This window comes from Siphateles boraxobius, unplaced genomic scaffold, assembly GCF_051911475.1.
Source record: "Siphateles boraxobius isolate OS27281-9 unplaced genomic scaffold, OSU_SipBor_1 8, whole genome shotgun sequence".
Taxonomy (NCBI): Eukaryota; Metazoa; Chordata; class Actinopteri; order Cypriniformes; family Leuciscidae; genus Siphateles; species Siphateles boraxobius.
The window spans coordinates 39,521,016-39,534,775 of NW_027509208.1; the positions used below are offsets into that span (position 1 = coordinate 39,521,016).

Consider the following 13,760-nt stretch of genomic DNA (forward strand, 5'->3'; position numbering starts at 1 on the left):
TGCATGCTTAGATCTACAAATATGGCGTCCAAATCTGCAATAAAACGCTTAACTGTTTGAGGGTTTCACTAGCACATATATTTGAGTCTCTGTTTTGTTTAAAAAACGGTTACATTTACAATAAGGTCTCATTTGTAGACATTAGTTAATTTGTTAACCAATGAGCAATACATTTGTTATTAAACTTTGTTAACGTCAATAAAAATACAGTCCTTCATGTTAGTTTACAGTGCATTAGCCTAACTATGCTAACAAATACAACTTTTGATTTTACGTAATGTGTTAGTAAATGTTGAAATTAACATGAATTAAGATTAATAAATGCTGTAATTATTAATTCTTAGCCTAGTTTTAATGAAATTTTATTGTAAAGTGTTACCCCCCCCCCCCCCAAAAAAAACCAACAACTACTGCGTTTTATAACTGTGTAATAATTTGATTTACATTCTACACCTCGTTCATTACTTCATTTAGCATACCTTATGAATCCAAGCAGTTGCCTTGTCCTAAAAGTAAACCCAGATGTTCAAGTTCAACACACTTCACAGTGTGAACTTCATCTAACAGACGCAGTTTATCAAACAGTCTCAAAAATGTCACAATTAAAAGATTTTGCGGGATTTTGAAGTGCTGAATTCAGTCTTGCCGATTTAGAAAAAATGTAAACGCCAGATTTTCTTTACAAAAAGCGCTAAAACGTCAAACCCAAAGCCCAAATTTTTGGCATTATTATTATAACCTAATTATAATTATAATTATTCTTTCTTATTTTCTTTTTTTTTTAAAGAAAATCGAACAACAAGTGGAAAGGTATATTGCATGCTCAATGCATAAAATTACAAATAAAATAAACCAATGTAAAAAAAGTAGCTTCTTTAAATTTTTTAATCAACTTGGATGTTTAAGTTATTTCTGACTTTAAAATTAGTTGAATCTTGTTTAACTTGTAATTAAAAAAAATTGATTAACTTATTTTGATGAGCTAAGGCAACTAAAGCAACTTATTGATCAACTTATTTTTTACAGTGTACACCAATAAAATAAATAATATCGTTTAATAGTACAAAGCAAATAAAAATGTTAACTCAATTTCAACATTCAGCAAGCAAAAAAATAATAATCTGGAAATATTCCGTATAGCCAGGCTATATGCAGAATGCATTTTCGTTTGTTCTCCAATTCGTTCTTTCAAATTGTATTATATTTAATAGTTGTAAGGCCTATTTCCTTTGTTTTGTGTATTTATTTAACTAGGCCTGTGTTAAGACACGATAATGCATGTTAGATCGCATTCATTACTCGCCAAAAAACTTCTATTTTTATAAAGTAATTTAGTGGATATATTATGCTCATTATTCATCGTATAGATCTTTTACATTTAAGGTCAGACAAACGGACCAGTGACAACAGTTTGATAGCATCGTCCATCTGTTTATTCACAAGGTTTTCAGCGTGAAATCCCACATAATCTCTCTGTAAACATGTTAGCTGTGACCGCTGAGATAGAATTGATGCGATGAAAGACAGCTCACTTTTGACATGCCTTTATTAAGCAGAAATGAATTTATAAAAATATATATATATATATAGGGCTATAGGCCATTCAATATCATACAGCCACGAAAATGCAATGACATGGACAGTTTCATTTCATTTCCTGGCGCATGACTCTAACAATATTGCAGCCTGACGCCAAATTTATTTACACCAAAGAACAAGAAGAAAAAAAAAATCTACTGCAAATATTGCAGAAATCCTCTGTGGTGTCTCTGTCTCCACAGCTTCAGATCCCACTTATCCATGATGGTGTGAAACATTCAGGTGTGTTTTATCCAGAATTTACAGACGAGCGAGTCTTTGAAGGATGAACGGATGAAAGTTGTTTTCTCTGCTGGTCTTTGTGTTCTTATGACTCTGAGAGTCCATGAACGTTGTGCTGCTGTTTGCTCAGAGGACTCTTTCTTTCTACAGCTGGAGCCAAAAGAGAGAGGAGTGTTTATGTAGCAAACAAGAGGAAAATGAGCCTTTCAGCCGATAACTTCCTTTACAAAGTCTGAGTGACCTATACACTGCAATTTTGGGGGGTAAATTTAAAGGGACACATTACATTAAAGAGATTATTACTTGCTCACCCTTATGTTCTTCCAAACCTGTATGAGTTTCGTTCTTCTGTTGGAAACAAAAGAAGACATTTTGAAGAATATTGGTAATCAAATAGCCATTGAGTGGCATTAGAAAAAAAAGGCTATTGTTAACTGTCAACATTCTTTAAAATAACTTCTTTTGTGTTCAGCAGAAGACAGAAACTCATACAGGTTTGGAACAACTTGAGGGTGAGTAAATGATGACAGAATTTTAATTTTTTGGTGAAATATTCCCTTTAAGTTATAGAACTGGCAGCTGTGTGCATTAAAATTGGCATAAAATGGCGTAAAGACGAAGTTGCCATGCCGTCACAGTAAACACAGCAAATAATGCAATCAATGTGCTACATTAATGAGCTAAATTAACATAAACTGCAATATAATATAAAATAAGAACAGCATAAAGCATAACATTTCATAAAATATAAACATATAGCCCTATTGTTTACGCAGGGAAATCATGGCATCATAAGCGCTTGCTTCATAAAAAGAGATCGCTTTTTAGCTATAAAAAACATCAACCTTTTTGCAGTAAACGTATAGAGTTCTTAACAATATCCCAGCTAACAATTTTTAGTTTTTAGAACGTTCTATGAACGTTAGTTTCTGGTTCCCAGAACGTTCCCGGACATCCAAACGGTCTATGTTGGTAGCAGGAAAGTTTTCTTTACGTAAATAGAACGTTCCCCTATAACCTTCACTTTAAAAAGTGATCAGTTGACAACTTAACTGCTTAATTGAAAAGTTATGTGGAATTGTCAAGTTCACACAACTTATTTTTTTTTCAATTAGGCATGAAGTTTATTAATAATTATAAGGCAACAGGTTTCCGCACTTTAAAAATAAATAAAAAAAAGTTAAGTGATCTGGTCACTTTTTACAGTGTTCCCAGTACATTCTCAGAACTTTCTCATTACGTTCATCTTTACTCTGATATAATTTACCCTGCTGTATACGTCATCATCCGGCACTGCTCGCGTCTCATAAGCGGCATGGAAGACGGATGAAGTCAATAATCAGTACAAACCATGTCTGGTTTTGATCTAAATAATCCAAGCACATAAATCATTATATAGCCTATAGGATTAAATTAGATTTCGTAGAGTTTGTATCACTGTACCACAATAACCCAAATGTTACGTTGCTTCAGCAACAAATAACTTATGGAATGACTTCAATAACACAATCTAGTATTTTTAAAAAGGGCATTCATTCAGAGACATTAAAAAACGAATTAACAATTTTTTCGATTTTAAGGATAAAATTATTAATTTCTTACAACTGAATTGAGCAGTTTAGCGGTACATAGCCTACTTATTTATTTTAGTTAGTAAAAAAACTTTTTAGCTTTTTATTGCCTAAGTTAGGCTACAGCTTACAAACTGAATGTTTTCATGCAGCGAATTTACATTCTTTTTCCGTTAAAGTTTCTATTGTGATGTTTATTGCAAATTCATAGCCTACTAACACATATTCTACTAAACTTTTGAAAAATGATTTCTTGTTTGTTTGCAGAGGTTATCATGTGGATGACTGAGTGTTCAGGACCGCTGGCCTCTTACCGTCCCGGGCCGGGTTTTTGAAGGTTATGGCGCAGTGCAGGTTTGGGCTCTGGATCATGGCCCCGCTGTTCGGATGGCTGAGGCTCGCGCCCTGAGACTGCCAGTGCCCGTAGTTACCGGCGGGCCCTCCGTAAACCCCGTACTGATTAGCGGAGTACGCGCACGCGGGGACATATCCCGATAGATTTGATGAAGCCTGAAAAATATTAAAGGTATCCTTTAGAATTGTATACCTTTAGACCGAGAAGAACTACAAAGAATGGCAAAAACCGAAAATTATATTATGAGAAATAAAATGAAATTAACAAGTCTGTGATCATTTTAAATGATTATGCAATATTACTCGATGGAACGTAAGATCAATTCTGAATAAACAATTTAGAAAAAAGAGATTTTGAACATTAAAAAATACTTTAAAAAATAAAGATTCTTTATTGGCATCTAGTTCCATTTCACAAAAGGTTCTTTACAGTGAAAAAAAGTATTCTTCACAGTTCACACCAAGAATAAATTGGGACACAAAATGGTTCTTTTTTGACATCACTGCGAAAACCCAAACTTTTATATATATATATATATATATATATATATATATATATATATATATATATATATATATATATATATATATATATATATATATATATCGCTTGCTTATATTGGAAATTAAACATGTAATTTTATGAATTACGCACTCACATGCTAGAATAATTAAAGCATAAATGAAAAGTTCACCTGGTTGTACTTAATGTCACTTTCTGGTTTCTCGATGCCGTTGACTCCGTGCACGGAAGGAAATGAAGATCTGTTAACGCCCGTCCAGTCCTCCATTTTCTGCTGGTAACTCTCTGTTCCAGCGATGGCTGTGAAACATTAAATAAATCAAAACGCATTTGAATAGCTGCAGCTGCTTCACGTTAACAGCAGCAGTTCAAAGATTGCGATTTCACGATGATGCAACTCTGATCTTGGAGTAAAAATTGAGATAAAGAATTGAACTTCTTGGATCAGTCTGAAAATGATGGTCTTCTTGCTATACTGCAAACAACATTAGTCACATTTAGAAATAGAAACTCTATACATGCATTATTAGACTGAGAGCGTCTGATTTATTTAAACGTGAGCCTCAAATTCTGCTCAGCAGAAGCTCAGTTATGCCTTATAGGAAAACCTTTTATTTTTTATTCTCTGTAACCATGCTTTAAGAAGAACCTAAAGACTGATCTGAAGAAGCTGGAATATTACACAGGAAAATATTTTAATCTCCGGAAAGAAGAAGCAACAGAACAAAAGTACAGCGAAATAATCCAGATGAATAATCGATTCCCCATTATGGCAAGCCGTTTTCACTTTTATCCTTTTCCAGGATATGAATTCTTGATATCAACAATTCAATTTTCACTAGTTAAAATGTTCATTCTTGATATCATGACGTCATGACTTGATATTAAGAATTAACATTTCAACTAGTAAAAACTATAATTCTTGATATCTGTAAGTGTATTTTCACTAGTTAAATGTCACAATCGGCTGCCATTCAAATCAAATTTTTGATATCATTGATTGAGTCACTAGTGGAAATGTCTATTCTTGATATCAACAATTGAACTGCCACTTGTAAAAATGTTCACTTTGATAATAATACTTTTGATAATAATTCCATTGTCACTATATTGACAATGTTAATTTCTGATGTCATGAAAAGAAAGCCATTTTAGATATCTGAAATTACTCTTATTGCTATCAGAATTTTTTTTCAGATATCAAGAATTAACATTTCAAATAGTTAAATAATTTTTTACTAGTAACAAAGTTTTATTGATATCAAAAATTATGATTTTTACTTGTAAGAATTGTATTTCAGATAGACCTATATGTGAAATTGGAATTTCAACTAAGAAATCAATTCTTGATATCAAAATTTAATCTGAATGTGATATTTAACTAGTGAAAATACAATTACAGATTTCAAGAATGATAGATTTACTAGTTTAACTTTAATTATTGAAATTAACACAAAACGCTGGCATTCCCTGACAATATTTCGTCAACACGGGAACTTTTGCTGGATGACAACTGAACTAAAAACTGGTAAGATCTAGCTGATGATACATTTATATTTTTAAATATGTTCTTATTAATCAAAATAGCATCATGCATTGCGCGTAAAATTGTACCAAACGTTTACGCGGCTTCGATAAGGACGACCCATGGATAGGCTAATACAGAAGGTGTGAATACCTGCGGGATCCATGAAAGCCCGTATTCCTAATATGTTGCTGACGGTGTGCACGGAGGGCCAGGCCCGGGACAGGCTGACAGACACCCCCGGAGGACTGCCCAGTTTGGAGCCGGTCGGGGACATGGCGTTCGGGTAGGAGTATGGATACACGGGGTTATAGGAGATCTGCGGTGGAGAGGGTTTGCTGTCATACTGACTCGGCTGAGACAGGTTCCCGATCTTGTTTCTTAAAATGCGACTGATGGAGCTCACAGACGGAACGTTATATTTGTCGCACACTCCGTCGGCCAGCAGTCTGTCGCGTATTTCCCAAGCAAATATTCCAGGATCGCCCTGTTTATAATCCCGTATGCTCTTCACCACGTTTGGCGTCGTGACCCGGGGTTTACTCCCACCGATAGCACCAGGTAAAATAGAGCCGGTCTCGTTGTACCTGGCCAGGATTTTGCTCACACACCCGTGAGAGACCCGGAGCTGTCGACTTATGTCACACGGCCTGATCCCGAGCTGCGCCAGTTCGACGATTCGGATCCGGATCGCATTGGGAAGAGGCCGACCGTTGACAAACACACCGCCGAGCTGGTTCACCTCCCCGTACGTCTGATCTGCAAGATATGCATCATATTCAACTTTACACTGTCGTTTTTATAGCTAATAATAGACCTAAGTTGTATTTATAAAGCGCCTTTCCCAAGCTCAAGGTCGCTGTAAAGTTGATAATACATAAACACAGCATAAATACATGCATACAGTACTAGCCCACATATACATATTTTTACAATACCCTACAATTTTGTCTTGCAATTCGACGTTTACCTGAATGAAACGATCAGCATGCACTCAAAATAATAATAAAAAAACAACAAAAATAAATTCTCGTTGATTTAACAGAACCTTTTAACATTTTTATAATCTATTATTAGCGTATATCATGAACTATTTTATTGAAAGGTGTCTTTGAGATCAAATGAGGTTTCTGGAGATTCATCATTAAAAAACAATAAGAGGAAAAACCATATAGGCACAAGTGAATAAAACGCACACAAATATGTAGGCTATATCTAAAAAAGATTTAGATTTAGGCTATTTTTAAGAGTGCAAAAAGTGTTTGGGAATATAAGCAGGCCTGCTTTAATCTAATGTGTGTCTGGATAGCCTACTTTATCGACTACTTATAGCCTAATATTTTATAAGAAAAGTGTGCATTTTCTACTCGCATACAAAAATTAACAGCCTAGATCATTTGATCGGCGTGGATGCATCTATGAATTTTATTTTCTATTCCTGTCCAACGTATCAAGAGGAACTTACCCATTTGCATTGTGATATTTCCCTACAGTGGTTGTGCTCCTTTAACCTTTAACTGCTGCTGTGTCCCGTGCAGCATTGGAGAGGTTTCCCCGTGTCTCCCGCTAGGACTGCCCTCTTCTTCTTCTTTTTTATGGCTGAAGTGTCTGAGTTTAGGACTGAGCAGGTTTTTACAGTAATCTTTGATCCACTTGAGAAACTGCGTCCGTCCTGGAGACTGGCTCGTGCGCTCAATTTGACGCGTCACGAGCATCAATCACACCAGACAGCGCGTGACTCCGCCCCGATCCTCATCACGGATCGGATCGGGCATGTACTTTTCCTGCCATTTTAGAAGCGACTACAAAAACTTCACTGAAAATTGTGGTATTTTAAATAGCGAAGTTATATCAAGATTCCAAAAAATCCCAACATCTTAATATTTACATTAATATCATTAGCCTATTGCTTATGCAAATGAGTTATGTAATAAAGAACATGCAGACCTTTAGGACTAATAATTAGCCTAACTCCTTAACAAGTGCTTAAGCGTTTTTAAAGTGGTGAAAAAAGAAAAAAAAACTTGTCAATGTTTCTACAACCTGAAGCTATAAGTTGATTGCACTTTTCCCTTAGAATTTGAACTTGCAAAGTTGGAACTCTGAAAACAAATAAACAATATAATCTAATAGCAGGCTTAAGATATTGTTATCAATGTAGTGTCAGTGGAGGGAAACAAATATGTATTAAATGTTATTTACACGAAAAAGTGACTTATGCATTAATTGTCACAAACGCAGTGGGAATTTAGTCTCGACTCGAGGAGCAAAAGTGTGACAGCACCGCCACCTCATGGTTGATTTAGGAATTACACGCATCAAGTGAAACGCCAACGCATCTGCCTTTGACTTCAAAACACGATATACAGGATTTTACTGGGTGTATTTGTTTGCCTTTCACAGAAGATACTAAACTAACTGCCATCCTACTGTAACTAAGCATATATCATGTAGGCCTTCGCTTGAATTGGTTTTACAAACATCCAATATTTATAGGTTTAGGATCCTATTATATTTTTTCCAGAATGTAAATGTTGAATCGGTACAGGGACAAAACATACAAGACATGTACAGGCCAACTGAGACATCTAGGTCATTGCTGTAAAAAAATAGGATATATATTTATTTTCAATATAGGCCTAGTCTATAGGTTTCAAAGGAGATTTAGGCATTAAAAAAAAAGGAATAAACGAAAATGCTTAATATTTTTCTATGAATATACTTAATATTACGTAATGAATATAGGCTATATGATTCATTACTGCATATCAACACACACACACACACACACACACACACACACACACACACACACACACACACACACACACACACACACACACACACACACACACACACACACACACACACACACTTTCTCTTTTAAGCACACACACAAACACAGTCTTTTAAACACACACATGCACACAAACTCTCTCTCTCTCTCTCTTTTACACACACACACACACACACACACACACACACACACACACACACACACACACACACACACACACACACACACACACACACACACACACACTCTCTCTCTTTTAAACACACACACAAATGGCAAACACTTCTTTCATAATAGGACATTTTTCACTGCTGTTCTAAATCTAAAGCTCTTTAGTTTTTTAAGCTTATATCTACATTTCAATACAAGGTTCTACAGGGAAAGTAATCTGCTGAGAGGGGTAACAAGTACACTAAACATCAATGCAATGTAGAAACCGAAAATATGAATTAGGCCAAACATTACTGTTGAATACAGTAGCATACTTCCTCTTCCACCTCTTGCTCTCCGTCCATTGTTGGCATCCATTGTATAAAACAGGTAATCTGACCTTTGACCTATTTATAGGCCTATACTACAGTAAAGCAGTGATTGGTTAGTGATCAGTTAAGCAATTCGTGTTTGCACATTTGAGGAGTGTGTGTGTGTTTGACCTGGAGAATAAGTGAAGCATTTTGATTGGTTGTGTTTGGGAAAGGAAAGCAAGTCACTTCCTGTTAGAATTTTGTGTTTTAGGTAGAGAATATGAAAAAAGTGTTTTATGCAAAAACTGAGTCAAAGGCTGAGAAATAGCTTGTGGTTTTGGAGATTTGGTGTGTAGTTTTGCTCTTAGAGTGAGAGATTTCAAAATTCGTGTGATATAAAAATATTTTTTGTGTAAGAAGTTGAAAAAAAAACCTGTAAAAGACAAAAAGATACAAATTTAATTTTCACTTCATTTAATAATCATCATGGGTCAACATGAGTAGCAAAATATTCAGTGGATGTCTCTGTAAAATGAAAGTCCTTATTGACTAACAGTGCTACTTGTTGCCGAATGTCATTATATTGTTTAGTTAAGTAGTGTCTTTAAATAACTATCTAAACAAATGTGTCAACATAAACAAAAGCATATCAAACGCTAACATGCATTATTAGCAATACGGATAAATGTTACAAACAGAACTTAAAAAGATTTTACAATTACAGTCTGAAAACAGTTTTTTTTTCTTTTAGAGTAATTGAAAGCATCACATTCACTCTCTAGATGGCGCTCTCACACAATACATGAAGCACGCATGCACACACAAATCTTTTAATTTTTCGATTCTATATTTAGCTGTCGTGCTTTATCATACAACTAAAACTTAAAGAAAAATAGGCAAATCTGTAGCACGTTTTGACTACTAACTCTAACAAACTGAACTTTTATAGCAATTGCTACATGCATCGGAAAACACAAATATATGTAGGCTATTATATTATAGGCCTATATTTTAAATGATTTTTCGTATTCCAGATGTGTGCATTTCAGATGACGCACTACTTTGTTCCTATTTGCAGCTTGTTTAAAAAAACATCCTTGGGATTTTTTTTAGAGCTTGTGTGCATTTCAAATCAGTGAGTCCTCATTCTCGCTCTATTATTCATTACAGCAAATGCTTCTTTTTCAGATCTTACACCAGTTAACTCATTGTCGGGTCGTTGGAGATGAAAACCCCATGCATGCACGAGCGCAGGAAATTAGCCTATCTCTAAAGCAAAAAAAAACAAAACTTTCAAATATTTCGCTATGAATGTCTAATTTGTTTTCTTATGCGACAGTCGAAGCTCTAAACATGAATGAAGGAATCGCATTGAGGCCAGTTGAATACCATGACAACAAGGAGCGCGCTCACTTTTATTTGACCAGTTTGGGTGTATTGTGTGAGGGCGTCAATCAACCATTATTTCTGCGCCCCAAATAAATGCAAAACCTGATTTAGCACAAAAACTTCCAGAGGGAGCCTTTCATTGCTCTATTGTCCAGAGCTTAGCTGTTGGTTTGTAGATGTGTTTGCACAGTCCGACCACCCATGACGCGCGCAGAGCGCACTGAACATTCACATCACATATACTGTCAAAGAGAGGAACCAGGGACACCAACTTATTCCACAGGATAGATCTGGAGAGATACCTAAATTAGGCGTTTCGAATGCACAAAAGGGTAAAATGATCATCAGAAAATCGTTCCTATTTTGATCGATTCAAATCTTTGAAAAATCGTATATGCACATAAAAAGAGCGTTTTAATGAAGTAAAAAGAGAGCTTGAGCAAAATAGTTCTTTTCTCGAAGAACGCACAACAACGAAAAAAAGTAATAGAAAACTTATAAAGAGTTACTAACATAACTTCTAATTGCACTAACTTGTATACTCAAAAATATAATAGTAATGAAAACAATTTAGAATAAGGTTTCATAAGTTAAAATGAGTAAAATTTACAGCATTAATGTAAATGAGTGTCGTCAAATCGATTAATCGCGATTAATCATGTCTAGCTTAAATGGTTGTGTTGTGCACACATAATAATTATATATACACACACACACACACACACACACACACACACACACACACACACACACACACACACACACACACACACACACACACACACACACACACACACACACACACACACACACACAAATAAAAACAAAAAAATATGTTAGATGTGATTAATCGTGATTAATCGATTTGACAGCACTGATCTAAATTATTGTTAAATTCAACATTTATTTCATTCAAATCAAAAGTTGAATTTGTTCACATTCGTTAATGCACTGTGAACTAAAATGAACAAACAATGAACTACTGTGTTTTTTTAGAAAAATGAATAAAAACTGTAACAAATGTTTTAACATTAGTTCATGCTGGTTAATACATTAACTAATGTTAACTACTTTATTGGTAAAATTTTACCATAATAATTCAACCAAAAACCTGCAACAGATTCAGAACTCATTTGTGTAAATATAATTATGTTTTTCGGTCTAAAGATAAACGCTTTGTGATCATTCTAAACCAATGCAGTGGAGTATGTCGATTTAGCAACCATTAATTTAACAACATCTGAATGCATCATTATCAACGAAAAGCTTTTAAGCATCAATGACCAACAGCATATAACATGAATTCTGAAGGAGGTCACAACAGGATTCTGCTCTTGTCGGCAAATATGGGTCGGTGGCTTGATGAATTTGGTACTTGACTTAAGCTCTAAGCAAAATATTGACCCAAAAGGTTTCCATAATTTGGCCACTTGCCATTTTAAACAATCCCATTTAAACACGGACAGCTCATCATCCACAACATACAATGTTTCCGACCAATCACACCTTACAATGTAAAAGGCGTGCGTTTTTAAAGATAATTATAACGGAGGGTTTCCATTTGTGCCACGGACGCTTCTGATATGTAAATGAGTTTGGGGGGGATCTCTCCCATTTTAGTCGTGTCACCTCATCCCACTCATGCATTTCTGGTGTTCCGCTGATAGAAGCTCAACTCACTATTTCACACTTGACTCCAGAGATCCGCCCTCGATCGTCAAGGCCTTTTCGGGAGGCTTTTCTGCAGGTCCAACACTCACCTGCGACCTTAAATGGACCAGACTAATGGATTGGTTGGGTCAAGCACTGCATAGCATCCGAGGAGCATCTGTGATCTGAGCCTGGATCCGTGTTCACGCGCGCTGTCCAATCCCACGGATATTCATTTACAACTCACCAGAACGCTTTTTGGATAGACTTCACTGTCACTGTATATTGGATTGGAAAAATGTCCCTAAGGAATTGCAAGTCAGGGTTCTCTGTCCGTGATATTTTAGACCTCCCGGACACGAGCGACGAAGGATCCGTGACTGAAGACACTGAGGATGAGCATGATGAAGGACTCTCTGGAAACCAGCAGCACGCGTCCCGCTCCACTGATGCGCTTTGGCTCGGATCTCCATGTGGCCACACATATCCAAGTACGTTTATGCAGTTGAATTAGGCTACTTAGATAAATACTTCAAGCTGCTGCTGTCCTATTTCAGTAATTTATTCGAATTAAATAAAACAATAAAATTGCACAAAAAAGTCGGAATTTAATAGAAATGGTCATGGTTTTACGCAATTCGCGCTTAGAAGAATAAAGGTTCCTTAATGGCCTCGATGGTTCCATGAAGAACATTTAGCATTTTTATTGCACAAAGTGAGTGGGAAAAGGTTATTCAGATTATTTAAATATTATAAAATTGTTATTTTAAGAACTGGTTACTGAAATGTTATTGCATCGCTACGAAACCCCATTTTGAATCCTTTTTTAAAGTAGCCTATAGTGCATGATGGTCTCGAAATTGGTTATAAATTTCATCTAATTCGATGACGCATACAGGTTATTAATTATACTTATATTCAGCAGTGCCATCAGCATCTCCAGAGGACTTGAATCCAGAACTGTCCACAGATGAGTCTGTGGATCGGGATAGAGAGAGTTCGGAGGACTCGGGGAAAAAGCGCAAACGGAGAATCCTGTTTTCAAAGACGCAAACGTTTGAGTTGGAGAGACGCTTCAGACAACAGAGATACTTATCCGCCCCTGAGAGAGAACATCTCGCTGAGCTCTTACATTTGACTCCAACGCAAGTGAAGATTTGGTTCCAGAACCATCGGTATAAAGTGAAGAGAGCCCGGGCTGAGAAAGGAATGGACTCGTATCTGCTCTCTCCTCCACGGCGCGTGTCTTTCCCAGTCCTGGTGAGGGACGGAAGAGCGTGTCATGTTCTCAGTCCTCAGGACATCACTACAGCGGCACCCTATTCTGCTTTTAATATCAAGCAGTTCCCCCAGATTCATCACAGTCATAACATCTGCATGACACATCTGACACCTGTCAATCATCTGGGTCACCTGCAGCCCTGGTCCTGGTGAAGACAGCTTTTACGCGGCGGAACTTTCAACATACACAGTTGTTTTCGTCACATGTTGCATCATTAATTATATTTCTACAATCTGGAAATATATTTTGGAATGAGTTTTAATGTTCTAAGGTTTTCTCCCCGTTGGAATGCTTTATATTCGATGAAACAGAAATTGCACAATGGGACTTCATCATCATCATCATCATCGTCACCACCACCACCACCATCTCGTGCTGTTTGTA

General features: G+C 36.1%; 2 protein-coding genes across 3 annotated transcripts; one reads left to right on the forward strand and one right to left on the reverse strand.

The window, feature by feature from the left end:
- Positions 1–1,410: 1,410 nt before the first annotated feature.
- On the reverse strand, positions 1,411–7,488 carry pax1b (paired box 1b). 2 transcript variants are annotated; one of them, XM_077219681.1, is made up of 6 exons: positions 7,260–7,488; positions 5,948–6,553; positions 4,442–4,569; positions 3,707–3,902; positions 2,133–2,169; positions 1,533–1,971 (listed from the first exon to the last, which is right to left on the reverse strand). In XM_077219681.1, the coding sequence occupies exons 1-5, from the start codon at positions 7,267–7,269 to the stop codon at positions 2,135–2,137; spliced, it is 975 nt and encodes a 324-aa protein (XP_077075796.1). In that variant the 5' UTR covers positions 7,270–7,488; the 3' UTR covers positions 1,533–1,971; positions 2,133–2,134. The 2 variants fall into 2 exon arrangements, with proteins under 2 accessions (XP_077075795.1, XP_077075796.1); XM_077219680.1 differs by lacking the exon at positions 2,133–2,169 and having other exon boundaries at positions 1,411–1,971.
- A 4,904-nt stretch (positions 7,489–12,392) lies between these two features.
- On the forward strand, positions 12,393–13,528 carry nkx2.2b (NK2 homeobox 2b). The gene is made up of 2 exons (XM_077219682.1): positions 12,393–12,585; positions 13,020–13,528. Exons 1-2 carry the CDS (start codon positions 12,393–12,395, stop codon positions 13,526–13,528), a joined length of 702 nt encoding a protein of 233 aa, XP_077075797.1.
- Positions 13,529–13,760: the final 232 nt, after the last annotated feature.